The sequence below is a fragment of the Sceloporus occidentalis genome, unplaced genomic scaffold (genome assembly GCF_023333645.1).
Source record: "Sceloporus occidentalis isolate IW3139 unplaced genomic scaffold, rSceOcc1.0.p SCAF_1, whole genome shotgun sequence".
In the NCBI taxonomy this organism is placed as follows: Eukaryota; Metazoa; Chordata; class Lepidosauria; order Squamata; family Phrynosomatidae; genus Sceloporus; species Sceloporus occidentalis.
Window position 1 is genome coordinate 168609675 of NW_028316981.1, and position 15375 is coordinate 168625049.

Here is a 15375-nt window from a genome sequence, read left to right on the forward strand (position 1 = left end):
GAAGGGAACCCCCCAGCTCAGGGTCCTTCTGCCCAGGGGTTGCTGGCCCTCCAAGGGGAGCCGGCAGGAGAGGTAGAGCCAACGACTCAGCCAGGTGAGGGTTCGTCCCTCCGAAGCGCTGAACAGCCCTCATTCCTCCGCCCAGGCCGCCCTGGACCTCAAGGCGTCGAGGAACCCCCCAACCCGTCCACCCGTGCGGAGGTAAGCCCCCTCAGAATCAAGGTGGATTACAACAAAAAGTAACAATAAAATGTCATAAGAATAAAATTTAACAGTTATAAACCACCCCATACCCCAACCCTCCCCATTTCCACTGCTCTTCTCAATGCCATGGGATGTGCCTCCTCTCTTCCACACCCCACAGTTTTCTGGCTATACTTTTTGAAAACCCCTTTATCTTTTCTCCAGAGCTGTAGTGGCTGCTGGCTAAAACACATCTATGCTTGTAACAAGTGATGACAAAACTGTTGCTCTGTTCCTCTACAGTCCAGCTATTTTCTATACTTTTTTTCTTCCAGGTCTCCCCTGATTCACAAGTAGAAGGCCTCAGCTCACTCCCTAGAATATCCCTCTCTGCCTCTGAATTCCAGGAAGCCCTTCCATAATTGCTGCCCCTTTCCCCTGCCACTGTGCTGTAACCACTCCCCCAACATGTCAAAGTGTGATATCCCCCACGTAGGTACTCCACCAGTTACCATTGCAGAAACAGAGTGCCATTTTTTTCCAGCCTGTAGGCCAAGAATGATCCATGGGCACTTTTTTCATATCCTCTGACTATAGGAAATTGGTAGGGATAATCTCGATTAACCCTTTATCATCCCACTTTGCAGCTTCTTTTAAAATGGCTCAGTTTCTCTCTCCTCCTATTTTTTCCCCTTGTCCTCAGTTTACTTCAGTTGCAAACTGAGTTCAAAGTGGAGAAGTAGTTTGTGCACTATTGTGGGGAGAGGACAGAGTCTTTTCTTTCCCAGGAGGCTCAAGCAAGAGCAAACTGCTGCAGCCTCTTCTAGCTTGTGTGTTTTTCCTTATTAATAACTTTCCCTATCTTAGCCACACTCTGATGCTGCTTAGCCAAACATGTCCTAGTTTCCATCTGTGAAATATTGGAGGGGATGTTTTCTGTGTCCTGCAATCCCTCATAGCAGCACACCTGCATTAGCATTTTGCACAGAACGACTCTTGTTTGTAACATTCAAACTGAAATGTGAAGGCAAAACAAGTGCCCTGAAGCAGATGTGCTCTAACTGGAGAGAGCCAGACAGCCCCTAACTACTGCTGATAGGGTACACTGATGCTGGGATTAGGAAGCAGCTTTTGACAATGTCAGACTCTTGGTCCAGTTCTCCCACAGGATTTTTTAGTCTTAACTAGAATGGTGTTTCAGGTTCTAAGGAAGAGACGTCTCATGGATCCTCCATTTTAGCTGGAGAGCCTAGGGACTGAACTTGAGCCTCACTGTACAGTTCTGACTTCTTTCTTGCACTGGCTGCATGTACAGGTTGCACAGGCTGTAGATCTGGAATACTGAGGACCCATTTACACTACACCATTCTAGCACTATGATTCTCCCTTAACTGCCATGGCTGCCTTTGACGGAAACCTGTGCAGCTTGTAGTTTGGTCAGAGGAACCAGAGGAGTGCCCTGGCTGAGGATTCTAGAGATCCCACCCATAAAATCCCAATCCCAGGATTCCACAGGATGCAGCCACGGCACTTAAAGTAGAACCATAGTGCTGGGCTTCTGTAGTGTGAAATGGGCCTGATACCTTCATGTGATTTCTTGGCCTGGAAAAGTTGTGGGGAGGGATTGCCTTTACCCATGCCATACCATTCATGAGGAAAATGGGTCTGAATGCAATTTTGCATCTTATTGCAAACTGTTCTCATGTTGAGTTGAGGACGAGCATGGAAAATTGTGATGTGTGCTTGCAATGTCTGATCCATGCTGACAAAACTCACCAGAACAGATAGAACAGAAAGAAGAAAAAAGAAACAAAGCAGTGCTGGAAATTAGTCCTTAACTAGCCCCATGTAAACCTGTCTTTCTCCCTGTCCCCAACAGGCTCTCTCTAAATCTTGTCCCCTTTGATTCAGGAAACAAGGTGCAGGGCAGACCCTTGATACATTGAGATTCCCAGGGCATCATACATTCTTGGTGCCTGGCATTACTTACCCAAACCAGAAGCTGAGTGATCACCACATTCGACAGATCACAGGCCACATGCAGGGCTGACCGCCGGTCCTTGTCTCCAGTGGGAGCATTGATCTGTTCCTTGGAACTGTGGGCCAGCAACAGCAGCACAGCACCCAGGTCTTGGTCCAGTACAGCCTGGAACAGCTGGCACCCCAGGGACAGTTCAGAGTGGGGCAGTGGTGCCAGGAACAATCGCTGCTCATATTTGGCTCGAATCCATGATTCCCGTTCCTCCCTGAGAAGATATGGCCAAGAGACAGTAAGAGACAGTATGGTGTAGTGGTTGGCAAGGTGGACTGGAACTCTAGGAGACCATGGTTCTAATCCCAACTCAGCTGTGGAATCCCAATGGGTGACCATGGGCAAGTCACACTCTCAGCCTCAAAAGAAGGTCATAGCAAACCTCCTCTGAATAAATCTTGCCATGAACCTGATGACAGGTTTGCCTTAGACCAGGTCATCATAAGACAGAAATAACTTTAAGGCACACAACAACAACAACAAACAAACAAACAACTAAGCATGATGTCTACATGGAACCTGTAGCTTCAGAGGCAGTGTGTCCCTGAACACTGGTCATTAGGGAGCCACAGCAGGAGTGTGCAATTGTCTTCCATGCTTTGCTTTCGGAGCTTGCCAGAGGCTACATGCTTCCCACAGTGGGCCCCGTTACGTTGCCTTGCTGGACTGAGCGGAACCTTTGCTCTGATCCATCATGCAGGGCTCTCAAGATAGCAAGAAAAATCATCCTGGCAATACAAGAATGGGTAGCTCTCTAGCAAAGTAAGTGTAAATGAGAGTGGCAAAATCTGTGGCAGGACATAGGAAAGTCCTAGAGTATGTATAATTGTTATTTTCTTGCCATTAAGTAGGGCAGCAAGCCTCCACCACATTGGCACAATCTAGCCAAAGTAAATTACCAATTTATTCCTGGGGAAGAAATGTACAGCTTGTCCACCCCAACTGCGGGCTTGCCATCGATGGATTTGAGCATCCACGTATGGCAAGCCCCGTTGGCTCTAATGGCGTTATGTGCACACAGCTGTGGCAGTGTAGCTGCACACCACCATTAAAAACCATAGGATTGGTCCCACGTTTTCTTGCATCTGCAGTGGAGTGGATGTCCAGAATGGAACCCACTGCAAATACTAAGAGCCAACAATATACATCTGCTTAAGGGTTTAAGCCCATTCCCTGATAGCAAATGCTTGCAACATTAGCTCCTTTGTGTCCTTAGTTGGCCGATGAACAGAGTAAACTTGTGTATATTTATTCAGAAATTAATTTCCACTACATTCAGTATGGCTTTTCCTTCATAAGTACACATTAGTCTAAGCATGTCTTTCTCCTGCTCCATTCAAGGTTGTAGCAGCATTATATTGTCACTGTGTTTAGGGACAACCTGCACTCACCGTGATGATTCGCAGGTGGGTTTCCGGCGTCCCTGCGTGCACTTCTCCCAGACACTGTTGGCTGTCTCATTGCCAATGGAGGTGAGCACCAGTGTGAGCTCCAAGGGCCAATCATCCAAGTCAAGGGAGCGCACTCGGGAAAGGTGGGTGCCCAGATTCCGGTGGATGCCAGAACACTCAATGCAGATCAGTGCTCCCAAATTCAGGCTGGCCCAGGTTGGGTCTGGAGCAAAGGAAATGGAGCCAATCAGAAACCAGGGAAGATTTGCCTCTCCCTCAGAAAAGTGGAGGGTAATAGTGCTTATGTATTCAGCTCTGTGCAGTAGAGGTTACAATAGACATAGCAACTGGTCCAAAGTGAGCTATTCAGCTTCATGTCTGAGAGTGGATTTGAATCTTGAGTCTCTATCACATTTATTTTCACACTCTAATCCAGTTAGATTATGATATAGCTGTGTTAGCCTGTAGAATCAATTATTTAGAATTCTCTGGAGTAAAGGGCTCTAGCAGAACTAGTACTCTCTACAGCAGAAAATTCTAAGTAGTTCACTGCAAAACTACAAATTCCAGGATTCAATAAGATCAAACCATGTTCTGTTAAAATTGGCATCAAACTATATAAGGCTGATACACATCTGATGGGAAATGCAGTCCAAAACACTGGAAGGACCACACATCCCAGCCTCTGCTCTAACCACTACATCACACTGAATTTAATATCCCTACTGCAGAAAGACTTTCCCCTGTTTCCCATCTATTATGTGTAGTATGCTTAGTGGAACTGAGAAAATGGTCTCACTGAACGCCTTCATTAACAATATGTCCTTCTCATTTGTATCTAGAAAGATTTACAGAATTACTACAAAATTCACCTCCTCAACTACATGACCCTAAACTCCCAGCAGATTTGATCAAGAATGGTCTAATACAGGGGTTGTCTGTCTGCTCTAGTACTATTTCTTGTAAATTATAATAAAGAATTAAAAATTAAAAATTAAATACTGAACAAACAAAATAAAATAATAAAAGAAAAAGGAAAATGGAAAAATGAAATAAAAATAAAAGTATAACACAATAAAATGAAATGAAAAAAGGAAAAAAGAATAAAACAAAAACATAAACATAAAAATAAAATAAAAAGAAATAGAAATAGAAAACAAAATTAAAAATAAATTAAAAATATAATAAATTAATTAAAAATAAATAATAAATTAAAAAGAAAAGGAAAAAAGAAAAAGAAAAAAATTAAAAAATAAATATATAAAATATAAATATAATATAAAAATAAAAAATAAAATAAAAACTATAAAAATCAAAATCAAAATCAAACATCAAAATAAAATATAATATAATAAACTGAAAATACAGCAAATTAAATATAATAAAATAAAGTAAAATAAATTAAAAATAAAATAAAAATAATAAACAAAAATGAAATGAAATAAAAATAAAGAAAATATATTACAAAGTAACAAACATTAAATTAAATTAAAAATAATATTAAGAGAATAAAAAATAAAAATACAATAAAATATTACAAAAAATAAAATTATAAAAGTAAATAACACAGAATAAAAAATAAGTCAAATAAATAAATAAATAAATAAATAAATAAAAATTGAAAATAAATTTAAATAAAAAGTGAAATAAAATAAAAATAAAAGAATATAAAGGAAAAGAAAAGAATAACATTAATAATAATAATAATAATAATAATAATTTTTATTTATATACCGCCTTTCCAAGGATCAAGGCGGTTTAACAACATAGTTAAAAACATCCACATACAGTTAAAATCGACAACAAGATAAAACACAATTACATCGTCACCCAAAAAATCTCAAGCCAGCTTCCAATGCTGCTGAGAGGGGGGGGGAGTACTTCAGGGGTCAGGGGTATGCCTGCTGGAACAAGTGTGTCTTCAGGCCCTACTTGAACTGGTCCAGCAAGGCGGCCAAGCGGAGCTCGCCGGGAAGCGAGTTCCAGAGTTTGGGGGCAGAGATAGAAAAGGCCCTCTGAGTAGTGATGGCATACCCTTAACAATTGCTTCCCGGCTGACCTGAGTGTGCGAGGCGGATTGTATGGAGAGAGGCAGTCCTCCAAGTACCCTGGGCCCAAGCCATTTAGGGCTTTATAGGTAATAACCAACACCTTGTATTGAGCCCGGAAGCGAATAGGCAGCCAATGGAGGTCTTTAAGGACCGGTGTTATATGACTGGTCCTGTAAGTACCAGTGACCAGTCTTGCTGCCATATTTTGCACCAATTGCAGCTTCCGGGTAAGGTACAAGGGTTGCCCCATGTAGAGCGCATTGCAGAAATCCAAACGAGAGGTTACCAGGGCATGTACTACCGTTTCGAGGTCCTCCCGGCCCAGGAAGGGACGCAGCTGGCGTATCAACCGAAGTTGATAACATGTGCTCCTGACCGTCGCATCCACCTGTGGTGTAAGGTGGAGTGACGAGTCAAGGAGCACCCCCAGACTGCAAACAGAGTCCTTCACGGGAAGCGTGATCCTGTTCAGGACAGGTGGAAACACCGCCATCCCTGGGCCCGGAGAACCTATCACGAGCACTTCCGTTTTCTCTGGATTCAAACTGAGTCTGTTTTCCCTCATCCAGCCCATTACTGACTCCAGACAGGCAACGAGAGGAGAGATGCCATCCCTGGTCACTGAGTCACTCGGAGACAAAGAGAAAATTATTTGGGTGTCATCAGCGTACTGATAACCCCACGCCCCATGTCTCCGGATGATCTCTCCCAGCGGTTTCATGTAGATGTTAAAAAGCATGGGGGACAGAATGGCTCCTTGAGGGACACCGGAAGTAAGGGCCCTCTTATCGGAGCACACATCTCCCAGCTGCACCATCTGGAACCTTCCCGAGAGGTAGGAACGGAACCACTGGAGTGCAGTGCCCCCGATTCCCAACTCTCTCAGGCGTTCCAGAAGGATACCATGGTCAATGGTATCGAAAGCCGCTGAGATGTCCAAGAGCACTAACAGGGACACGCTACCCCTGTCCATGCCCAGACGGAGATCATCGACCAAGGAGACCATGGCAGTCTCAACCCCGTAGCCCGCCCGAAAGCCAGTTTGAAATGGATCTAAATAATCCGTCTCATCCAAGATCGATTGAAGCTGGATTGCAACCGCCCTCTCGATCACCTTCCCTAAAAATGGCAATAGCGATACTGGCCGATAATTGTTATGCATCAGGGGGTCGAGGGAGGGCTTTTTCAGCAAAGGTTTTACAGTGGCCAATTTTAAGCTAGATGGAAATTGCCCATCCCTCAATGATGTATTAATTATACGGTGTAACATAGAAGTTACTACCGTTCCCCCCTGAGCCGCTAGCCATGAGGGACAGGGATCGAGGGAGCAGGTTGTCTTCCTAACACTTCTAAGGATCTTGTCCACATCCTCGGTACTAACAGACTCAAAATGATCCAGTACAATCGAGTCCACGGACGATCTGGAGACCTCTACTCTGGTATCTGCACTAATACTAGCATCAAAATCAGCCCTTATCCGAGAGATTTTATCCGCGAAGAAGTTGTTCACAGCAGGATAATAAAGGATAAAAATTAAAATGAAATAACAATATAATAAAAATAAAAATAAATACAACAATAATACAAATACAATACAATAAAAATAAAACAGCAACAGCAATAACAATATCAATAATAATATAAAATTAAATATAAAAATTAAAATTAAAACAAAATAAAATAAAAATTCAAAGTAAAAATAAAAAATACATAAAATATTGAGTTAAATTAAATAAAATATATTAAAATAAAAATAAAAATAAAATAAAATAAATTGTCATCTACAAAGGAATGATTCAGGTACCCAATTGTCCAGGTGACATAGAGGGAGAACAAAGGTGGGTTCTTCTAATCATAATGGGTAATCCTTGAAACTACATCCGCACCCCAAGGGAAGGCACCTCTCAATAGCAAAAAAAACCCAACTCCAGTTAATAGTTTAAAAGTTGACCTGTGTTCAATTGCTCTTTCTTCCATGAAGTCAAGTGGTTGACCTTTGCCCATCCCTCTCCCAGCCTAACTTATTTGACATTACTTTTGTGAATGTGAGGGTAAGGGATGCTTTTCTGATCTTTTTAGAGCATGGATGGTATTTCAAAATGCAATGTGTTTTTTAAGAACTGATCCCAATGTGACTTTGCTATATTATTCCAAGGAGAGAGAGTTAGATTCTGATTTAGAATTTGTACTTAATTAATGGATGGCAATAACAATGGCAACATGATGTAGTCATTTGAATGCTGGACTAGGATTTCAGGAAACCAGGATTCAAATCTCTGCTCAGTCATGAAAATCCACTGTGTGTCCTAGGGCAAGTCATACTCTTTCAGCCTTTGAGGAAGGCAATGGCAACCTCCTCTGAATAAATCTTGCCATGAAAACACTAGCCAGACACAGCTGTAGTCCAACACAGCTGGCGGGCACATGGACATGATAGGTGGGAGGCTGTGCTTGAGTGTAACCCTGCCTAAATGGCTTGGGCCCAGGGTACTTGGAGGACCGCCTCTTCCCATATAATCCGCCCCGCACTCTCAGATCGGCCAGGAAGCAATTGTTGAGGGTTCCTAAGTCGAAGTACACCTTGACTGCACAGAGGGCGTTTTCCAACTTGGCCCCGCAGCTTTGGAACTCCCTTCCCGGCGAGCTCCGCTCTGTTGCCTCCCTTGACCTGTTTAGGAAGAAGCTCAAGACCTATCGCTTCCAACAGGCTTTCCCCCATGTGTCATGATATCTGCTCTCTCCCCATCATATAAGTTGTCTTCCAGCTAGTTTTGTTTTGGTTTTTATTCTCTGTAATTTTATGGTGTTTTTAACTCTAGAGTGTTTTTATGATGTGTATATACTGTTTGTTCAAATTGTATAATGTTTTATACCCTTGTTGTAACCCGCTTTGATCTCCTTTGGAAAAGTGGGCTATAAATAAACAGTATTATTATTATTATTATTATTATTATTATTATTATTATGGAATTGGCAGTAACCAGAGATATGCACAGTGTAAGATTTTCATGCATTCATGCATGCATGTTTGTATTCCTATTTCACCTTTTCCCCAACATGGGATCCAACACATCTTAAAACAAGCCTCCCTATGCTTTCAACCCTACTGACGTCCTCACTGCTGCCTAAGAAAAAAAGGGCTTGAAGCTCTACACATCTTCCCACATATACAAGACAACTACTTACTCAGAGCTCCACAGTCTACGCACAAGGAGTTGCCTTTGGCATTGCGAATAGCTTGGATTGCCACTGCTTCGCTCTGGCTGTCCATCCGGGCCTGCAGGAGTGATAGGAGAATGAATGAGGAAAGCCAGGATGTTCCCTCTTTCTATTAATCCACAGCTTGAGACGTAAGTATTGTGAAAGCTGCCCCTGAACACCCAACACTCAGCAAGTTGAGTGAGATCAGCTACCTCCCTTCTCTTCCTTTAAATCCCATTCAAATTTTGTTTGAGATTCTTGTCTCACCTCAATTGCATTTGGGTTGTCACTACAGACACCACTTTGTTCTATGTACTTTCTATATCTGATGTGAGATTAACAGGATGAGTCACAAAAGAGGGGGCTTTCTGTGATGGCACCACTTTATGGAACGCCCTCTACAGAGAACCCATCAACAAGCATCCTTGCTCTTTTCCTCCAATAGTTCCCTTCTCCCTCAAATTCCCACCATTTGTTTCTGCTCTTTTCACTTCTTGTTACAAGGTTCATTGATGACAATTTCCACATATATTTGTAAATTTTACATTAGTTGACTCAACTTTTCTTTTACCTCTGTTGAAAACTGACCACTACCTCCAAATAATGGCCATGTCCCTTTCACCAAGATGACCAATCTATATCTGGACTATGCTGCTTCCTACAGTCAATGGGGGCTTCCAAAACTGAATGTTTTCACACTAAAAACACAGCATAACACATCTGATATTTCAGTTGTGAAACCAGGAAGAAGCTGGTTTGTTCCTTCAGCTACATTCACATTTTATATACCTACATGCATTTTCTGTTAATGTTCAAGGAGTGGCCACCAGTACCTGCTATGAGAGCCAATTCAACTCTAGAAGCAGTGGCATGACCAGACTTGATGACACGTAGTGCAGGGGGCTGGCAGGGAGGCAGTGGTGCCCTGCCCTCCTGCTGTCTTGCTCACCTATCACCCTCCATCACTGCTACAACCATCCGCAGGGTAGGCAATGAGAGCTGGGTAGGCAATGAAACCACAAGGGGCACATTTGCCCCTCCGTCACAATACGAGGAGGGCCTGACTGGGTGTCACCCCTCCTCAGTGGTGTCACCTAGTGCAGGCTACACCCTCCACACCGACCCAGTGATGCCACTGTTTGGAAGTAAGGCTTTATCTTTTAAACTATTCTCAGCTAACCAACAGTTGCGCTGTAAGATGTCCTTTTATTTAATTTCCCTTGCTGGGTGGAACTCCTTTTAGGATATATATGTTTAAAAATCACAGAACTTGAAAGACACCTCACACACCATCTAGTCCAATGCTCTGCTGATACAGGAAATCTCCTGGATAGAATCATGGCATCTTTTCACCCTTTCACAGGTGCCACCTTTCTGTTTGGCTTTTGGCTTATCCTCTGAAATTTCACTCTCAAATGTAACCACACATGTGCAATGGCATCTGCTTTCCCTCCCTTCTCCTATTCCCTCCTTCCCATCCTGATTTCCTCATTGTATGGTTTTAGATAGTATACCTCTTGGGAGCAGACATTTTCCTATGTTGTACCTTTAAAGGGCTATGACATGTACACTGTCATCGTCATTATCATCATCAGGCCCAAATCATTGCAGGGTAATAATGGGGAGAGGGGAAGGTACCTTGTTCTTGCTGCTCTCACAGCACTGCAGGCTAGCCAAGATCTGGCTCTCGATGGCCTGGACCCAGGCATCCCTCTCCTCGAAACTGCTGGCCTCAAAGTGCCAGGTTTGTCCTGTGCTGGAGACGATGATGAACTCAAAGTTCTCCTCCTCTGTGGGTTTGAAAGAGCAGGGTCAAGCAAGGATGCAGCTGTGGCTAGACTCATCCTATAGCACACACCAATCTGGGGCCATTCCTCCCACCCCCGAGCTCACCCAGGTGGGTAGAGGCACTCCACAACTCAAAGGTAGAAATGCCTATTTGTCTGACAGTAGTTCTGCGTGGATGGAAGGAGAGTGGTTATACTTTGTGCTAGCTAACAGAAGGACAGAATGTTATACAGTTTCTCCTCACTGGGAAGGAGTTCCTGGGGCATGAGTCCAGCTACCACAACCATTCAGCTCTATGCCAAAGCATATATTCAAATATATTTGCTACTCTGCTTTGGAAAGATTCTTAGTAATTTGGATAGAGAAGGGGCATAATCCATCTGATGGGAAGTACTTGGATATCCCTTAGGCTTGTGCTACATCAACTTTTTCCAAAGAGTTGGAAATGACAGCCAAAAATTGTGAGAAATGGTACTCTTTTGGACTACAACTCCCAGTTGGCATGTCCACTGAGGAAATATATTTAAGGGGGAGTTTGCAAGTTGTAGACCACAAGCAAATTACCCAAGGTGTGTGTTGTACACAGTAGCCCCTTTCTGCCCACACCTGCTTTTGCTTTGTAATTTTTTTTCTGGTAGTGCTTTGTTTAACCAGAAATGACAATAGAACAGAAGTTAAGAGTGCATGCAATGCCATGTGAAATGATGCCAGTGGGGTGTATTGGTTAGTGTGGGACTAATGGTAGGGAGATGCAGATAAAAATCTACACTTGATGACAGATTTTAGAGGTTGACCTCAAGCTAGTTACAGTTTGGGTTGTGTGGGATAAAATTGTCCAGAATACTTAGAAGGAAGGTGAACTTAAAATGTAATAAATAACAAATATTGCCTTCACATTTCCTTATAACTATCAGCTAGTTTACTGTCTCATATAGCTTTAAAGCAAAGTCCCACAGTAGTATAGTAACTTTATTATTAGGACCAATATAAAGCAAGCAAGAAATGGTGAGCTTTTGAATGAACATAGATAAATTTGTCCATTTTATTTTCTGTTTCTCTTTTTTTCCTCATCTTAAATTTATTTCATCCAGTTTCCACATCAGCCCACGTTTCTCAAAGTCCACATTAAAACTGTACACAGTTTCATGTTTATCTCTCCTGCTATAAATGTTTTTGGATGTAATTTGTTTTACGTGTACAGTTCTGCATGCCATTCATCCTAAAACAATGTTTGTACGTATGTGTTTGTATGTACTTCCCCCAATGTGTAAATTTTTGTTTGCATTCGCTTGACTGGAGTCTTTGCACTCCAAAGAAATGCAAACTGTGAAGTGTAATTCTGTTCCATTTTGAATATAGTATTAGTTCAGGAAGCACAGATTTGCCAAACAAACACGCAACCTCATTTATAAATTTATCAGTTTTTTCAATCAGGCTAGAATAAAGGACAAAAAAGACAGAGCATTAAAGAGACCTTGTAAGGCCTTGGTTTTCAAACTCCTCTCCTTCTTCTTCATACTTATCTGTGTTTTGCAAAGGATACTGGGCAAATATATTCTAGGCCATACAAGCAGGATGTGTTAAGTGCTGGCCTATTGGGAATCACTGTTGACTAGAGCATAGTAGGAGTACACTTGACTAGAACACACCCAACAATCCTCATGGCTGCACATTGTATGGGATGGTAGCACTGAGCAGGCTCTTTGAGGAAAACTTACTTTGTGAAATAATTTCTGTGCCACCCTTCAGTCAAATTATCAGGCCTTATCTCTCAATACTAATTTTCCCATGGGAAAATAAAAACTGCTAATAAGGGGAATCTCAGAGCATCCTTTGAGAAGTGTCACCATAAAAGAATTTGGGAGCTCAGCCACCTTTGTGTACCCCACATGAGGAGGGAAGGACATTTAATATTTACTTTGGGCTAGAGGACTGTTAAGAAGAGACAGAAAATGGAGGAAGTTATCTTGAGCACAGGGCAAGCATTTTGGGGACAGACATCTACGCAGGCCTCACATCACGATGTAAGCACAACTGCATGCAACGGGTGCCACGGCACGAAGAAAAGAGCCCACGCCTGCCACCGCCACGCATTACCTGTTTTATAAATATTTCTTAAACTACCAAAGGTTTTTAATTTCCACATTTTACGCTTGGCTGCAGAGGGTCCAGAGGGGAAGCAGGAAGCAAGAGGCAGAGAAAAAGAGAAGGGAGGAAAAGGAGAAAGGGGAAAGAGTTCAGAGGAGGAAGAAAAATAATAATAATAAAAAAGCAGAGGCTATCAGATCCCACAGACCCAGGGAACAGGCTGGCAGTGGAGGTGGTGGATGCGTGAAGCATTGGCACGGGACAGTGGGGGAGAAAGCTGTGAGAGGCATGGCAACCCCTTAGTGAGTAAGGGGACATTACAGGGAAGCCCTACTCAGTGGAAAAAAAAGGCTTTGCAACAGTTGCTCAGTGCAGACAGAGGTGACTGGAGAGGGTGCAGGTGGGCAGCCTCATTTGACTTCTCACTGTCTTTTCTGGATGCAGAAAGTGAGTGAGGATTATCCTCCAGAGATCCCATTGTATTCATAGTGCCCCCACTCCACCAGTGTAGTACAGTATCTTCTCCCACATAAGCCATCTCCTCAGTCTGATTCTTGTCTTCCTGAGGCCAGGCACATTGGTGAGTCGTGGCTGTGTGTGGCATTCTGACAGGTCAAGTCAGTCTTGCATTACTGCCCACCTACAGATGCCTTCACAAGATGCCTTTTTGTCTTCCTTACAGTTTATTTTTAATGACACATGGCTACTAAATGTAATAGGGAGTGGAATTATCAGAGGCAATCCTAGCACACAAACAAAGGCGAAGGAGCTACTGAAGAAGGTAAATATTATGCAACATTAAGGACAGCAGACAGACCTGACCCACAAGATAGAATATATGGAGAAGTACCCTATTCCAAGCCCCACTGAAATAAAGGGGAGCTTGCACATAAGGACATATGAACACCTGTGCTGGATAAAACCAAAGGTTGACATCATCATCATCATCATCATCATCTCACAACAACCACCATCATAATCATTCAGTTTCACATTCTCCTAGGTGTTAGCAAGTGGAGTTTGGGGCCATCAGTCATTTGGATTCTATCCAAGAATTTAGGAATCAGTGAGATATTGTCAAGTAGTATGGCACATTTCAAGCAGTGTCACTTTTTGGAATTGTACCACTGGTTAAGTCTCTCATATCTGAAATGCTTGGGACCAGAAATGTTTTGGCTTTTGGCTTTTTGGGGATTTTGTCATGTTTACATATACATAATGAGATATCATGGGGGTGGGACCCAAGTCTAAACATGCAATTCATTTATGTTTTGTATACATCTTATACACATAGCCTGAACATAATTTTATGAATGGTATTATTAATAATTTTGTGCATGAAACAAAGTTTGTGTACACCGAAGCCTCAGAAAACAAAGGTATCGCTATCAGCCACCCATGTGGACCATTTTGGATTTGAGAGTATTTCAGATTTCAGAATTCTAGATAAGGGAGACTCAACCTTTATTGTGAGCCTGTCTGCGGTGATTTCATTCAGACATTTTGTTTGTCCATTTGGCATTGCTCACAGGATCTACCACTGCTAGAATCACTTTTAAAAATAAAATAAAAATCTTTGTGTATCTCCCTGCGCTCCTCCTCTGTCACTTTCTTTACCACTTCCAATAACTAATGATACCTAGTCCACCATTCTGTTCCCCACAGAAGCCAGGCAGTTGCCTATGGGGAACCCACAAGCAAGACATGAGGGAAATAGCACATGCCCATTCATGTTCCTCAGCAACTGTTATTACTGTTCAAAAAAGGGACATTGATATTTCCTTTGACACTGGGGCTGATATATAGTCATTAAGATGACTAGTTGCCATTGATGGCTTTCTCCTCCATCAATGAACTCTTGTTCACTTCAGTAAGGACTATACAGAAATGCTGCAGTAGGTTTTGTAACATGCTAATAGGAGTAAATATATAGAATGCTTCACTTCAGGGACAACTACAGTCTTGACAATTTCTGGAAACAGAAACTGTAGTAGCTCAGGCTGAAGAGAAATACAGTCCAACGACATCTGAAGGGATGCATTTTCTCCACTCATTTTAAATGGAGCAACTGGGAACTGAACTTGACATCTTCTACAGGTAAAGCATTTGAATGGAAATAAGGCAAAGCCTGCAACAGTATTCTATTTTGCAAGACTGTGACTAGGGAGCCAAAATGTCACCCATCTTGATGTGCAGACAGTCCTTTCATCATGTTATTTATTTGCTAGAAGGTAAGATCTCTAACATGAAACAATGCCTCTGACTAAACAACTAATCCCAGGATTCCACAGGATGTTGCCATGGCAGTTAAAGTGGAGTCATAGTGCTGTAACTGTGTAGTATGAAAGGGTTCAATGGCCTGTTACAGACAGCCAAAATAAAGCTGCTTTGAGTCAGAGTGGAGGTATGGTGTTTCAATGATGCATGCATCCTAAGAGTCCAGAAGTCGCACCAAAGCCACGCTCCAGTCCTTAGGGCTGGACCGTGGCTTTGGTGCGACTTCTGGACTCTTAGGATGCATGCATCATTGAAACACCATACCTCCACTCTGACTCAAAGCAGCTTTATTTTGGCTGTCTGTAACAGGCCAATGTCTCTCACAAATATATGGAGTATGTAGTCCTCAGCAATGTGGCTCTTT

General features: G+C 42.5%; 1 protein-coding gene across 2 annotated transcripts in view; it reads right to left on the reverse strand.

Annotated features, from left to right (window-relative positions):
- The window catches only part of LOC149322693 (arf-GAP with GTPase, ANK repeat and PH domain-containing protein 1-like), an 88161-nt gene that overhangs the window by 3349 nt on the left and 69437 nt on the right, over positions 1–15375 (reverse strand). The window contains exons 14-18 of one of the 2 annotated variants that reach the window (XM_089481678.1): positions 12744–12803; positions 10497–10648; positions 8844–8934; positions 3607–3829; positions 2174–2429 (exon numbers count right to left, since the gene is read on the reverse strand). In XM_089481678.1, coding sequence (XP_089337804.1) covers positions 2174–2429; positions 3607–3829; positions 8844–8934; positions 10497–10648; positions 12744–12803 — 782 coding nt within the window. The remainder of the gene's footprint in view (positions 1–2173; positions 2430–3606; positions 3830–8843; positions 8935–10496; positions 10649–12743; positions 12804–15375) is intronic. The other variant, XM_089481679.1, reaches the window with a different exon arrangement.